This window comes from Biomphalaria glabrata, chromosome 1, assembly GCF_947242115.1.
Source record: "Biomphalaria glabrata chromosome 1, xgBioGlab47.1, whole genome shotgun sequence".
NCBI classification, from domain to species: domain Eukaryota; kingdom Metazoa; phylum Mollusca; class Gastropoda; family Planorbidae; genus Biomphalaria; species Biomphalaria glabrata.
In genome coordinates this window covers 42505995-42519151 of record NC_074711.1, presented here as the reverse complement: position 1 = coordinate 42519151, position 13157 = coordinate 42505995, and the positions used below count along the sequence as shown (strand labels likewise).

Here is a 13157-nt window from a genome sequence, read left to right as displayed (position 1 = left end):
ATTTCATGTACATTTCCAATCTATATAATAGAGATCTACCGGGGGGCAGGGGGGCAGGATAGTTGCGGGTATAAGTAGGACTTACAACAAATTAAGATATCTAGAATCATTTGTAAATTTAAACTAGTAGAATGGGCGCTTCTACAGGTTTTAACGTCTATATATGTTACTCGGAAAAGTGAAATACACATACATATGATGAGATGAAGGAAGCACTCTGAATTCAACATCTGCTGCCTTGCAGCTAATCCAAACATGGGAAAGGCTTGTGAGTCCGTCATGAAGAAAATTCAGCAGCTGGCGACTCTTACATAGTTTACATTGCTGCACCCTGTCAGAGCTTGCAATGCTTCTGATCTCAAACTTTATTGGCACTTCGTTTCTTTGGATGCATTAGCTGCTGTGTAGGCGACATCTTTCTGACTAGGGCTGGCCTTAGGCAAAGGCAAACTTAAAAGATGAAAAGCCATCTCTTACTTCAAATATCTTTATTTGTTAAAAGTAATCAAAAAATTCATTTACTAGGGTAATATTCAGACATTGATTTATAATTACAATGAAATTCCTTTTTTTTATGCTCCTTAAATAATAAATTGACTGACACAGTTTGAGAAAAACTCATATATATTATTGAACTTCCAATGAAAAAGTCACCATTCTTTTTTGTTTCTATTTCAAAGCAAAAAAAAAAAGAGAGTTTGCTAGAGTTTGTTACAGTCAGTAACTCATCTGCTAGTAACCATCGAAGATTAAAAAATTAAAAAATGATTTAAAGATGCCCATCAAATTTGGCAACAAATCAGATCACTATAAATAGTTTTACCCCCGTTCTTTTGCGTAGAGATAGAAAGTTGCGATTGTTGTTGACCTAGTCAAATATGTTAACCACATGGACTTAGGTTAGTGTATGACAATGACATGGACTTTGAAACCTAATGTCATAATGACTAAAAAGTGTTTGCTGTAGATCTGGATTAAAAAAAAAAACTGTTAAAGAAACAAACTAACTAGGTTTATAAATAAATCTAGGTATTGTTGTAAAAAAAACAACTGTTAATTTTAAGAGCAAATTGAATTTTCATTTGATCGTTTGCATTAATGTTTTTGTTTACAAATATTCTTATGAATTGCATCATCTCTTACCTCCCTTATTTCTCTAACCCAATTAGGCCAATAACAACAATGTAAATGTATATAAACATTGATTAATTTTTTTCTAGATCTAGACTATGATGAAGTTTCGGTAATTTCATCATAACTCGAGATCAATTTAACATTATAAAATATACCCATATGACTAGTAAGACTAGAGTATTAATTCTAATAAGTAATATTAGTATTAGTAATAAATATACTATACTAGATCTATAAGCCATTAATTAAGCCTAAGGCTAAGGCGCCTAAGGTCGGTATCGATGGGAAGTTTTATCATTCATAAGAGTCTAAGTAAAATTTAAGTCATTCTAAGATTGTGTTAAAGTTAAGAGATTTTTAGATCTAGAGATACTTGTTGCAGATTCATAATAATAGTTATTTTAACAAAAATTATTGCCAGATTCTTAAAAGTTAAGTTCAAAGTCCTAAATGTTTCATTTTTAATATTTTCAATAACAATGTAAAAATTTTTTTTTTTCAGATGGCAGTGTGTAATTTTTGACAAGTAACTATTCACCATGTCAGAATACGAGGACATTTTGCAGAAAATTCGTCCCTTTGGGCCTCACCAAGTGCGAACATTTGTATTAGTTTCTCTGTTTGAAACACCTCTAGCATGGGCAATGCTCGGTCCTATATTTACAGCTAAAACTCCATTATTCTCATGTTCTGATAAAAATCAAACACTTTATTTAGATACCAATGCTACTGATTCCTGTGAACATAAAAATGTATGTGAATCGTATGTCTTCCAATCAGATTTCACGTCCATTGTATCTGAAGTAAGTATATAATATAGAAACAATTGGTACAAGATTATAACTGGTTACAAATTTTTTACATTTTACAAATAATATTCTGTTAAATAAAATATATAGCAATTCCCCCTCACCCCCCTTTCAGTTAATTTTTTTTTGGGATTTTAACTAAGACTTTAACTCGGTAAGCAGATAAAAAAAATGTTATTGCTAAACTTTATAAGTATAGATTTTGTATGTAATTTTTTACCTTTATCTATCCCTTAGTCTGTTGGACCATTGGGGCACCATGCAAGTTTTGTCAACCGTCTTTCTCCATTCCTCTTTGTCTATTGCCTTAGATAGGACCTCTTTAATGGCACGCCCATCCTTTCTTTTGTCTTTCCATTGCTTTCTCTGTCACACCTTGGTCACCTAACCCTTACCCTTACTTTTATATCTATTATATAGCTAGAAATAATTTTTGAATTTTTTTTGGCCCCAATTTGAGGGCCATCGTCACATTTGTAAAGCCCTTTTCCTTCGTGAACGCCAATGAATTTCGTTTTGTTTTTTTCTAGTGGCAACTTGTGTGTGGCCGAGGAGCTGTGGCTGACCTTATTACATCTTTGCAAATGGCTGGTGTGTTGTTTGGTGCTGTTATAACTGGCCAGCTGGCTGATATATTTGGTCGGAAAAAAATATTATTCATAGAGTATGCATTGCTTATAGTTTTGTGGTTCTCAACTGGATTTGTGACAGTTTGGGAACTGTATGCAGCATTAAGGTTTTTGATTGGAGGACTTATAGGTGGTGAGTCAGTCATTTTTTACTCTTTGGGAAATTAAATATATATGAAATTATAAAATTCTAAACTAACTAAAAGAGCTAGGTATAATTTAGATTTTAGAAAATAGCACCTGAATTAATTATTTTGAAAGAAATGCTTTTAATTTATTGCAATTGTTATTCATTTTTTACTTTGATTCAAAATAAAATCTTTGAATGCCCATAAATGATTTTTGAAATGATTTAAGAACTATTTGACTTAAATAAATATGAACAAAATCCAAAATATGTATTTATAAATAAATTAGTTTTTAAAGCTTATTTCAAGAATTTATATATATACGTTTAAACCTCATTCACACATCAGTCTTTCAATGTCCTGCTTTCTTTTCGAAAAAAAAAAATATTGTTATGTGAAGTTAAGAGGGAAAAGAAAGGATGTTGTAGATACCTTTCTTTTTTTTTTCTTTTTTATCATTAATTAATGAACAGCTCCACCTGATTGCCTTGTAATATCAAAGGATAAAACTAAATTCAATAAATGTTTATTTTTAGAATAATTTTTGGTGTTGAATTTATATGTTTTTGTGAAAAATGGTTTCCTTATGTTTTTTTTCTTTCATCTTGTATAAGTAGAATAGGGGAGTTGAGCAATACTGTCTTTATTGTTAAGCTATACTGTGTTTTTATACATATAGAGAGGAGAAAAATTGTATACAGATTGTTACAAACACATTTAGTTTAAACCAAATTGATTTCACTGATTGTATTTCTGACAGGATGTCTGGTAGTCAACTTTGTTTTACCTCTTGAATTTGTCACACCTCAGTGGAGAACCTTCTGTGGCTGCGTAGGTTTCTGGGCAGTTGGACTCATGACTTTAGCGTTGTGGGCATTTCTTGTCAGAGACTGGAGGCATCTTGATCTAGCAATGTCGTCAACGGGTGTAGTACTCCTGCCTTTGTGGTGGTAAGCTTGCTTTATGAATTTTTTAAGTCTTCTTATTACATGGTTTTGTGATCTTTGCCTACTATAGATACATTTATAGATAATGTGTTGCATTGGAACAAAGTAAAATATTTAAGACCAACATTTTAAAGAATGTCTAATTATATTCAGGCTGATTGACGAAAGTCCACGCTGGCTGCTAAGTAGAGGTCATCTAAAGGAAGCTCAAGAGATAATTTCAAAGATGGCCAAGTTTAATAAGAGACCAGTTCCTGATATGAAATGTTTACAAGACTTTGTTCAGGTAGACATTGTTTTACTTGGTTGATGTAGGTTAGCAAAACTTTAACCATTTCACCACCAAGCAGTTGTCAGAAACTATCTCCCCCATCCCTAAGAGAAGGGATATAACTCTGTATCACTTATTTAAAAGAATCATTTTTTTTCACTAAAATTCACAGGAAAAAATCTAATAGAATTCTTCTTTTTATAATAGAGAAAAAATGACCTAGGGATTAGCATCATTGGATCAAAAACATTAAAATATCACATCAAATTTAGTAGCAATCCAATCTCCAGTTTGCTTGATCTAACATAATCAATACTGGATCTAGCATCGATTTTTTCTTTACTTTCACTACTATCGTTCTCAAATGTGTCTAAATTACTTATCCCAAAATATTTCCTTATTCTACAGCTTAAACATTAATATTCCCATTAAAATCATATTTAATTTAAGCCAACACATTAGCCTAAATATGTTCCATTTTTGTAGGCTAGCAAAAAAAAACAAAAAAACATAATTTTTAAAAATCATAATAATTTATTCCAACATGCTGCAGATACCAAATAAACGCCTTTAAATAGCTTAAATATTGCTCTCTTAGGTCAGAGTTTGTTAAGGTATAAATATTTATTTAAAAACTAGCAGTTTGTATGTAAACGAAACAACCCAAAAAGCTGGCGATTGCCAGCGACTCTAGTTGTCTACCAGTAGTGGCGAAATGGTTATGAAATGGTTAATGCTAGATTTAAATATTCGATTAATTTTAATAACCTTTTAAATATATGTCACTGAACATGGCAAGAGCAAGGGGGGATAATTTAAAGTACTGTAGTGACATTAGTTATTAGAAAGGAAAAAAATGCTTATGATGTCACACACTAAAGTGAATAGAAAAATCTGAAATTTCCATTCTGTATCTCTCTACTAGATCAGGAAGTTTCACTTTGACTTCAGGCTTGTGAATACTGTATACTTAGGGGGTGGGGAAGTATTGTAGAATGGGGAAAAGTTGGTTTGTTTAACTAATGTAACACACATATAGTCCTTTTTTTAGTTTATTTGGATTGTAAATACATTCTTATAGAATTTATTGATTCAAATGTTCAGCATTTCCATTCTGGGATTTAAGTTTATTCATTATAAAGTTATATTACATATGGAACAGCCTCATTATATAGTGACACATGGGAATGTATATTTCAACTCCTCAATGACACATCCATTCAACTAAACAAAACAAACTTGACAACATGGTTAAATAATGCTATTTGATTTACTGTACTGTTTCTTGGTTAAAGGTATTTACTATTTCTCAGATATTTTGATGTTATTTATTATTTCTTTGCAGAGAGAGAAAATCAGAATCAATGAAGAGAAGAAATACTCCTACTGGCACTTGTTCTCTTCTGTGAACCAAACCAAAGGAACTTTAATTTGTATGTTTGGATGGTAAGGGATTTATGAATAAAGTTTTATTTTGTTCATTAGAACTTGTCAAACTGTCATTTTGTCTGTCATTAAGTCATTTTTTGATCCACTTGTTTCTGTGTTGAAAATCTTTCCAGGTTTGTCTCAAGCTCAGTCTACTATGGTCACAACTTCAACAGCAAGAATCTGGTTGGAAATATGTACCTCAATGTATTCATTTCTGGCTTGGTTGAGATACCTGCATTGATATTTGTACTTTTCAGTAACAATCACTTGGGCCGACGTATAACTGTCTTCTTGCTCATGCTTCTCTCAGGTCTAGCCTGTGTTGCTGTTCTCGTCATAGATATAGCAGGTACAATAAAGGAGATTTTTCCCAAATAATGTCACCAACTTTATATATATATATAGCAAAGACAAACAGACACAAACACTCTTTTGTTCCCCTGGCAATCAAATCATTAAATAAAAACAATCTGGTATAAACTTTGTCTCATGTAAATTATGAGTGAGTCTGGTGTGAATGTACACTTTGGTTTCTTATAATTATAATGTTTTTTGTTTGGTGTAATGCACAAATTGTAAGACAAATTTTCTTACGGATAATAAAGATTATTTTTATTATTATTATTATTATTATATATACAGCTAGATCAAGGTTGGTTATAAAGAAAGCTTTATTTTTAACGTTCAAAACATTAATTGTGCAAATGTGTTTTGTCTGCATCATTTATTTTTTTATTTTGTTTTTCATTTATCTGTGTTCAGGTCAGGGTGAAAGCATGCCAGGACTAACTATATCAATGGCCATGTTTGGCAAGTCTTGTATCTCAGGGGCCTGGGCTGCTGTACAGATTCTCTCAGCGGAAACATTTCCTACTGTCATAAGGTAAAGTAGTTAGTTCATTTTAGTTTTACTAAGTTGTTCTTGCAGATTGGGCTGTTAGCTCATACAGTTTTTAATTTTTTGTTTACACCAAAAAAAGTAATAGATAAATAATTTGATGTGTGAAGTTAAAAAGCTTTTAATTCAAATTGAAATTGGGTTGGCCAAATGTTAAAAAAAAGAGTCTTCTATATTTTAATTGATCAGGACTAAAGGTCTGTGATTTTTTAAACTGTTTCTTATATGCAAATGATCTGATCTGCAGGTGACTTGATTCTCTAAGATTACCATATTGGCTCACTAAGTGTCAAGATTTGACACCATAGTTTTCTCTATTACTATTCCTATAAGTGTTCATTGCAACCTTTTTTTAAGGGGATGCATTTTGGTTTGTGGAATTTTGCACCATCATATTTTTTATGAAAGATTAAACCTTTTTTTACCATTGTTCTCTTTGTGGAGAGCTTGACTTAAAAAAATTATTACCAATAAAACTTTTGTATACTCTAAAAATATATTGTTGTAACTCTAGGGTAGGCACTCAACGAAAGACAGGTCGGCAACAGTAAACGATGTATTTATTTAGTATAATTAGTATAAGCATCAACAAATAGTAATAGTTACTAGTTAGACTTGGACGTCTGCTATAAAGTCACAGGGAGTAATATGTCTTAAGTTCTAAGAGTCCTACTTCATACCAGAACACAGAACAGACCACCGACACACTTCCCAGTGTCGCTCCAGGTCTCCCACACAGTTTCCTAGTATCACACAGGACAGCACTCAGCACCAGACTGTTCAGACTCCCATGACTTTTAGCCGGCTCACAACAGTCCTTCTTCCTGTCTAAAATATGTCTTTCACTAGTCGTGTTCAGTAGTGCTCAGATGCGCACCATTAGTGTAGCGCGGGAGCCTGGTTACAACAATATTATAGAATACATCTTATATTAAGATAAGATTTATTATAGTTATTAATATTTGTATGCCACATTTTATAAAGTGTTTCAATCAAGTATCCAACCCTAAAGGAGACTAGATTGAAAGAAATGCTTTTATATAATGTTTCTGTGGAATGAAATATTTGCTTGTTATTCAATTTTTTCTTTGACTAATTCAGAAATATAGGTATTGGTGCTTGCTCAATGGCTGCCAGAATTGGTGGTATTGTAGCTCCACAGTTTGGTTTCTTAGTAAGTCAGTGTTTTTACTTGTATAGATTATTTATTTATTGTACTTAGTGGCTTAAAGGTCTTTCATTTGTTTATTTTAAAGCTTAAAACATTTTACTTCTGTCCAGTCAAATAATTGTCGGGGAAGCTTATTGAACTTGATTGTTTTATACTTCCTATCCTAACAATGTTGGTCATAGCTTGTTTACAACATAATCATTGTTTAATTTTTCTAGGGCAAGACTTTGATGCATGTTCCTTTCACAATATTTGGCATATTAGCAGTTACCTGTAGTTTTTTGGTGTTGTTGTTAAATGAAACAAAAGATGCCCCCCTACCTGATAGAATACATTCTACATTGCCTTCAACCCCTGCTGAAGTGGAACTCTTAAATCATGGTAAGAACAAAGCGGAGAATGGATCAGGTGACGACTTCAATCTCACAGAGGTAGACAAAATTTCTTTTGGTCAGATGGCTTAACTTTGTCAAGTAGGAACATTGTACTCAATATTTAATCTGAAATAACAGACTTGAATTGGACAGCCTAGTTGATTAAAATATTTATGGTAGGCTGTTTTGATAAAAATACAATTTATTTATTTATAATTTATATATATATATATATATATTGATTGTTTTTTAAATATTGAAACACTGTTGTTGTGTTGTTGTTTTTTTAAATTACTGCTACTGTGTATATATAGTAGTTGCAACGTGTAGGTACTTCTATAAAAGCAAGTGACCTGTGCACTGATATTGTTACTATAGGTGGACCCATTATGACTGCTATATAGAAGTAACAGTGTTATAGATTAACTGTGTGCTTTGTACAGGCACATAACATTGGTCAACAGCTTGTTAAGTCGAGTGTTTGAGAGAAACATTTAAACTTGTTTATTTTAATGCTTTGATTGTGAGCAATCATTTTCTAGGCTTTCTAAAGTAAATTACATTAGACAAACATGTTTGAGCTAATAAATAAGCTGTTTTTAATTATCATGTATAATGACACATAGACAATGCTATGACTTAATGACATCATGTTTAATGACACACAATGTTATAACAATATTTTGTTTTTTAATCTTTTGGGGCATTTCCTTTTTATACCATTTTTTAAAATGTTTTTATACTTCTTTTCTCAAGTATCCTACATTTGCAGTAAATTTGAAGTTGACATCTAACACCTTGTTATTTCCAATTGTAACTTAGTCCTGAAGAATGCTGGACGTAGGGAGTCAAAAGCCTTCATATAATTACATTGAACTTGTCAAAGTACACAATCATTGAAGATGTTTTGTACACAGTCATGGAAGATGTGTTGTACATTCTCTTTCAAATATTGTATGAGCTTACAGCAGACATGCTGTAGTAAGTAGTGATTGAACCTGCAATTGCAAAAGCATTGCTAAATCATTTGTAGTTATTTATTATTCAATTAAAATTATAACTACATACATACAAATAGATTGACAAATTTGAGTATCCATTATCCTATTCTTGAAAGATGCGCTCAATTTGGCTGTTTTACATACAATTATTTACACTATTTATAGTAGTTCTTAACAATTCTGTTACTATTCTTTGCCAGAGTGAACAGCATGCAGTGACTTGTAGTAAGCACTCTCCTGGTAATTGTATCTCCTGTCCTAGACTTGGCAATGAGCAGAGCCTCAAATGTTTCATTGTTTAGATGACTCTTAAATTCATAGTCAACATTCTCTAACAATATGCTAATGAGTAACGGATTATCATTTTTGTAAGCATGATTTCAGACAATTAAAAAACAAAAATTTGCGCATTTTCCTTCATTTCCTCAATAGCAGCCCATGTGCTGTTGAATCTTTCTTGCGCTGTATGTCAGTGGCTTGATAAAGACAAAACTCACACTTCACATTGGCTCCAGTAAACATCCTTAGGCAACATTACTGGAAAACTTTTAAAAAGAATCCAGTGAGGAAGTGGTCTGTTTATCAATATCAACAATCTCTACATGTCCAGGGGATGAAGCCTATACAGCATCATAAAATATGGTTAATGTTTCATCTCTGAGATAGCTTGTCCTAAATGTAGTCCTGAATTAGTGCTGAATTGACTGATTATTGAATGAACTTAATTTGGCATGTTACTGTACCTCATATTCATTTATGAAATAAAACTGCCCAAGTCGGAAGGAATCGGAAAACGTAGATCCAAATATTTTTAAAAAGTTGTTTCATATGACATTTTACAAAATCAAAATTTAGATAATGGTCGTGGGCATATTTGTTTGTCTGAATAGGAAAATAAATAGCACTTTTCTGTAATGTTGGAACCTGAGAGGTTTTTTGGTGATTTTGATGGATCGTTCTGCATAAAGCATAACTGTAGCCTTGTCTGGCTTAGAGAAATATTTCATAGCATATGTAAATTAAATGTTCAATTCATTTTGTTTGTATACATATCACACATACATTCCAAAAGGACAACTACAATGATCATGACCATAAACATACTATCATTTACAATCGCCGTCTACTAAAGCTTCATATTTCCTTTTTATTGAAAGTTATTTATTTTGTTGACGACATCCTTTATACAATAATTCTTTGTCGACATATTTTAAAACTGGTATTAATATAAAACTGACTTGGGCCTCTTTGTTTTTGAAGGCATGCAATTGATTTGTTACGACTGTTACTAAGTCAATATTTAATTTCATTTCAGCTTAGAACAAAATTTGTTACTCAGACAAGAATTAGGGAGATGTTGATTTTTAGTTATGTATACTTTGTATACTTTGTTTTTAATCCTGTAAGATTTGTTCTACGTAATCAGAGGATTCCTTTGTTGTTGTTTTTTTGGTTTGTTAATTCATCATTTTTACATCATTTTTTATAATCAGGATGTCATTAGTCAATCCAAACACATGACATTTTTTGTTTAAATTTTTCCATCATTTTTATTTACTTGTTATCCATTATTTTAAAATGTTTTTAGAGCCAGTATTATAATTTATATCTAAACTAAAAGTTGTTTTTGAAATGTTCATAATTAGAGCAAAAAAATTATTTATGTATATTTAAGACATTCTTTCAACATATATCTTATATAATCTTGGGATAAAACAATTGATTTTTAAAAGTCCTGCTTATTATTATAATATAAATATTGAGTCTTTGTTGTTTTTTTAAGACATGAAGCTTTTTCCTCGAGTCTGGAGATTAAGGAGTGCTATAAAGCAAGTAGCTACGCAGTCCCAGTTGCAACCTACATATTTTGCCACATCTAGTGCAGACATAATCATTGTCCGCCAGTGGTTGATTTAGGTTTGCTTTTCGATGTGTAAATTGTGAAATAGCAACTATAATGATTACAATACAAATCTTTGGCTGTGAATATCCCTTTTCATCCAGCCTGATTGATGTAATTCTTTCTGATGGCTATCTGACCTTGTCTGCATTCATCTTTCAGATACCAAAAAATATGAGCAATCTGCATATAATCTTGGCTAAATTCTATATGTCTTTCTTTTAGATTTGTTTTAAATATCAACTCTAGACTTATGTTGACTTAGACTTCACACTGATCTAAATGTCTAGAATGACTAATGAAGTCAAGTACATGTAGTACTTTGTTTTCACACTTGTGATTTATTAGTTGGGGGGAGAAAACCTAATGAGGGCATACTAAACATTATTAGTTTAAAACATCCATTTGTTATTTCTCTTGTGTGTGTGTTTATTATTATTATATATGCCTGTATAAATGCATGTATTTCATTTTGATGTAACATGCTTATAAGTCATTTAGATACAATGTTTGGTAGTAGTTATGAGACCAACAGTGATGGATGCTTAGTAGTAACTAAAACTAAATGTTATGTTAACAAAAATTGGCATTTATATACACATTTAGAAACAATTGTACACATTTTGTCATTTGTCTTAAGGATTCATTCAAAAGCCATTCACTTCACTTGTGTCCAAAATAAATTCTATTGATATTAATGTAATGGAAGATCTATCTCGAATGGAAACTAGCAGTGTTTTATTAATGCTGATTTATCTCTATTTTAATGTATGAGCTTAAGTTTGTCATTGTTATATTAAGACGAATAGTCTAAGGCCTAAGGTAATTTACCTATCTATGTGTTATCCATAATTTATTTGTCATAGTTTAGTTTAATATTTAGGTCAATGACTAAAGGGCAGCCATCATAGTTATGTGTGTATGTTTACAATGTTTTTGTATAGGAACTAGAGAAGTCTATTTTTATTCACCACAGTTCCATTCTGCAAACACTTTTTGTTTCTGTTCTGACTAGACAGTCATAAAGTTTTCCCTAAGGCTGTGACATGACACTTTGCTGTGGAAATGTGGAAATCTTGAAATAGGAGGGAAAAAAAACAGGATTAGTGCACATGCACTTTAAAAGATGTTTTCTCTCTAGTATTAGAAATTGTCTTATTCTCATCTTTGGATTTGTAAATATAGTTTTTTGAGAGGAATTGAGTCTGTAATAAATGAAGACAATATTAAGTACTATTGTACTAACATTTATGATAAAATAGTAATGTTATGTACTCATCTTTTTATTTAATAGCCTAAGCTTGAGGAAGTTGCTAGATCTGGGTTTTATCCGGAATTATGTCTGATGTGTTTTTTTGTCAGCATAATTGCTTACATTTGTTTACATGAAACAAAGTTGGTGGAAAGACTTTTTCATCCATTTGTTTACTTTTAACAAACTTAAGGGGAGAGAATGTGTTAGCTATAATGTATTGTTCCTCATCAGAGCTTGTTAAGCTGTAAAGAACTAAAGTATCATGTGCTGCTCAGTTTCACAAGATATTTACTTCACCTCCTGCACATTGATTCAATTCTTTCATATCCAACCTACAATCAGCGTACTTTAAGGAGTGAACATTTGCATAGGTTATTGCCTTTCATTTTAAAAGGTAGGTCTTTAAAAAAGCCATTTTAGGAACAATTTCATATACATTTTATTTCTCATGAGATCTTTAAATAATAGATCTAGATATCCATAAGTAACTTACATGGGGACCAACTCTCTAGACATCTCTAGTTGTTATAAATGAACAAAAGTAATTTTGTACAAGAATATTTATGATTTTTTTTTGGTTGTCAGTTTTTTAAAAATACTCAATATAAAAGTGTTTTTTTTTTTCTCTAGATCATTACAGTGAGTGATCTGAAAGTAAGGGTCTTTATTGGATTGTACTGTTAACTGAGCATATCATCACAGATCTCTCATTACTATATAATAGAAATGTCACATATCTATATATCACTGTGTACAATTGTACGGTAACATTGTACTTTTAAAAATATAACATGCATATAAATATATAGAACAACAAGTGTACATTTCATATTGTAAGTTGCTTTTTTTTTTCTTTCTTGAAATGATTGCCAGATTTTCGTTACACTTTAGATTGAAAGAATTTGATTTCTATTTTTGTATTAAAAAGCTCCTAAACTCTAAAAAAAAACTATTGTTTTTGATTGCATGAGTGAATTATAGTGTCTAGATGGAACCCATTTCAAATACACAAATACAAGAGACTCGTATGATACGTAGTGACAATTTTAGCAACGTAATAGAAATTAATCCAGTTCACAGGACCTCACTCTAGCCAACTTGGAATGAAACAAAAACACGGGATCTATTAGCGTCCTTACGCTTACTTACCAGGCAGATTATGTTTTGAGAATTGTATATTACATTAGCCTCAGACTAGAACAAGAAGTT

At 31.4% G+C, this 13157-nt stretch overlaps 1 protein-coding gene across 2 annotated transcripts in view; it reads left to right on the top strand.

Annotated features, from left to right (window-relative positions):
• Window positions 1–12822, top strand: part of LOC106068522 (organic cation transporter protein-like) — a 41012-nt gene extending 28190 nt beyond the window's left edge. Inside the window, exons 1-10 of one of the 2 annotated variants that reach the window (XM_056037454.1) lie at window positions 907–1029; window positions 1637–1937; window positions 2474–2705; window positions 3461–3650; window positions 3801–3933; window positions 5264–5364; window positions 5481–5698; window positions 6112–6232; window positions 7349–7421; window positions 7637–12822. In XM_056037454.1, the coding sequence (XP_055893429.1) occupies window positions 1674–1937; window positions 2474–2705; window positions 3461–3650; window positions 3801–3933; window positions 5264–5364; window positions 5481–5698; window positions 6112–6232; window positions 7349–7421; window positions 7637–7882 (1578 nt within the window). In that variant the 5' untranslated portion in view covers window positions 907–1029; window positions 1637–1673 and the 3' untranslated portion in view covers window positions 7883–12822. Of the gene's footprint in view, window positions 1–906; window positions 1030–1636; window positions 1938–2473; window positions 2706–3460; window positions 3651–3800; window positions 3934–5263; window positions 5365–5480; window positions 5699–6111; window positions 6233–7348; window positions 7422–7636 lie in introns of those variants that run through there. The other variant, XM_056037449.1, reaches the window with a different exon arrangement.
• Window positions 12823–13157: the final 335 nt, after the last annotated feature.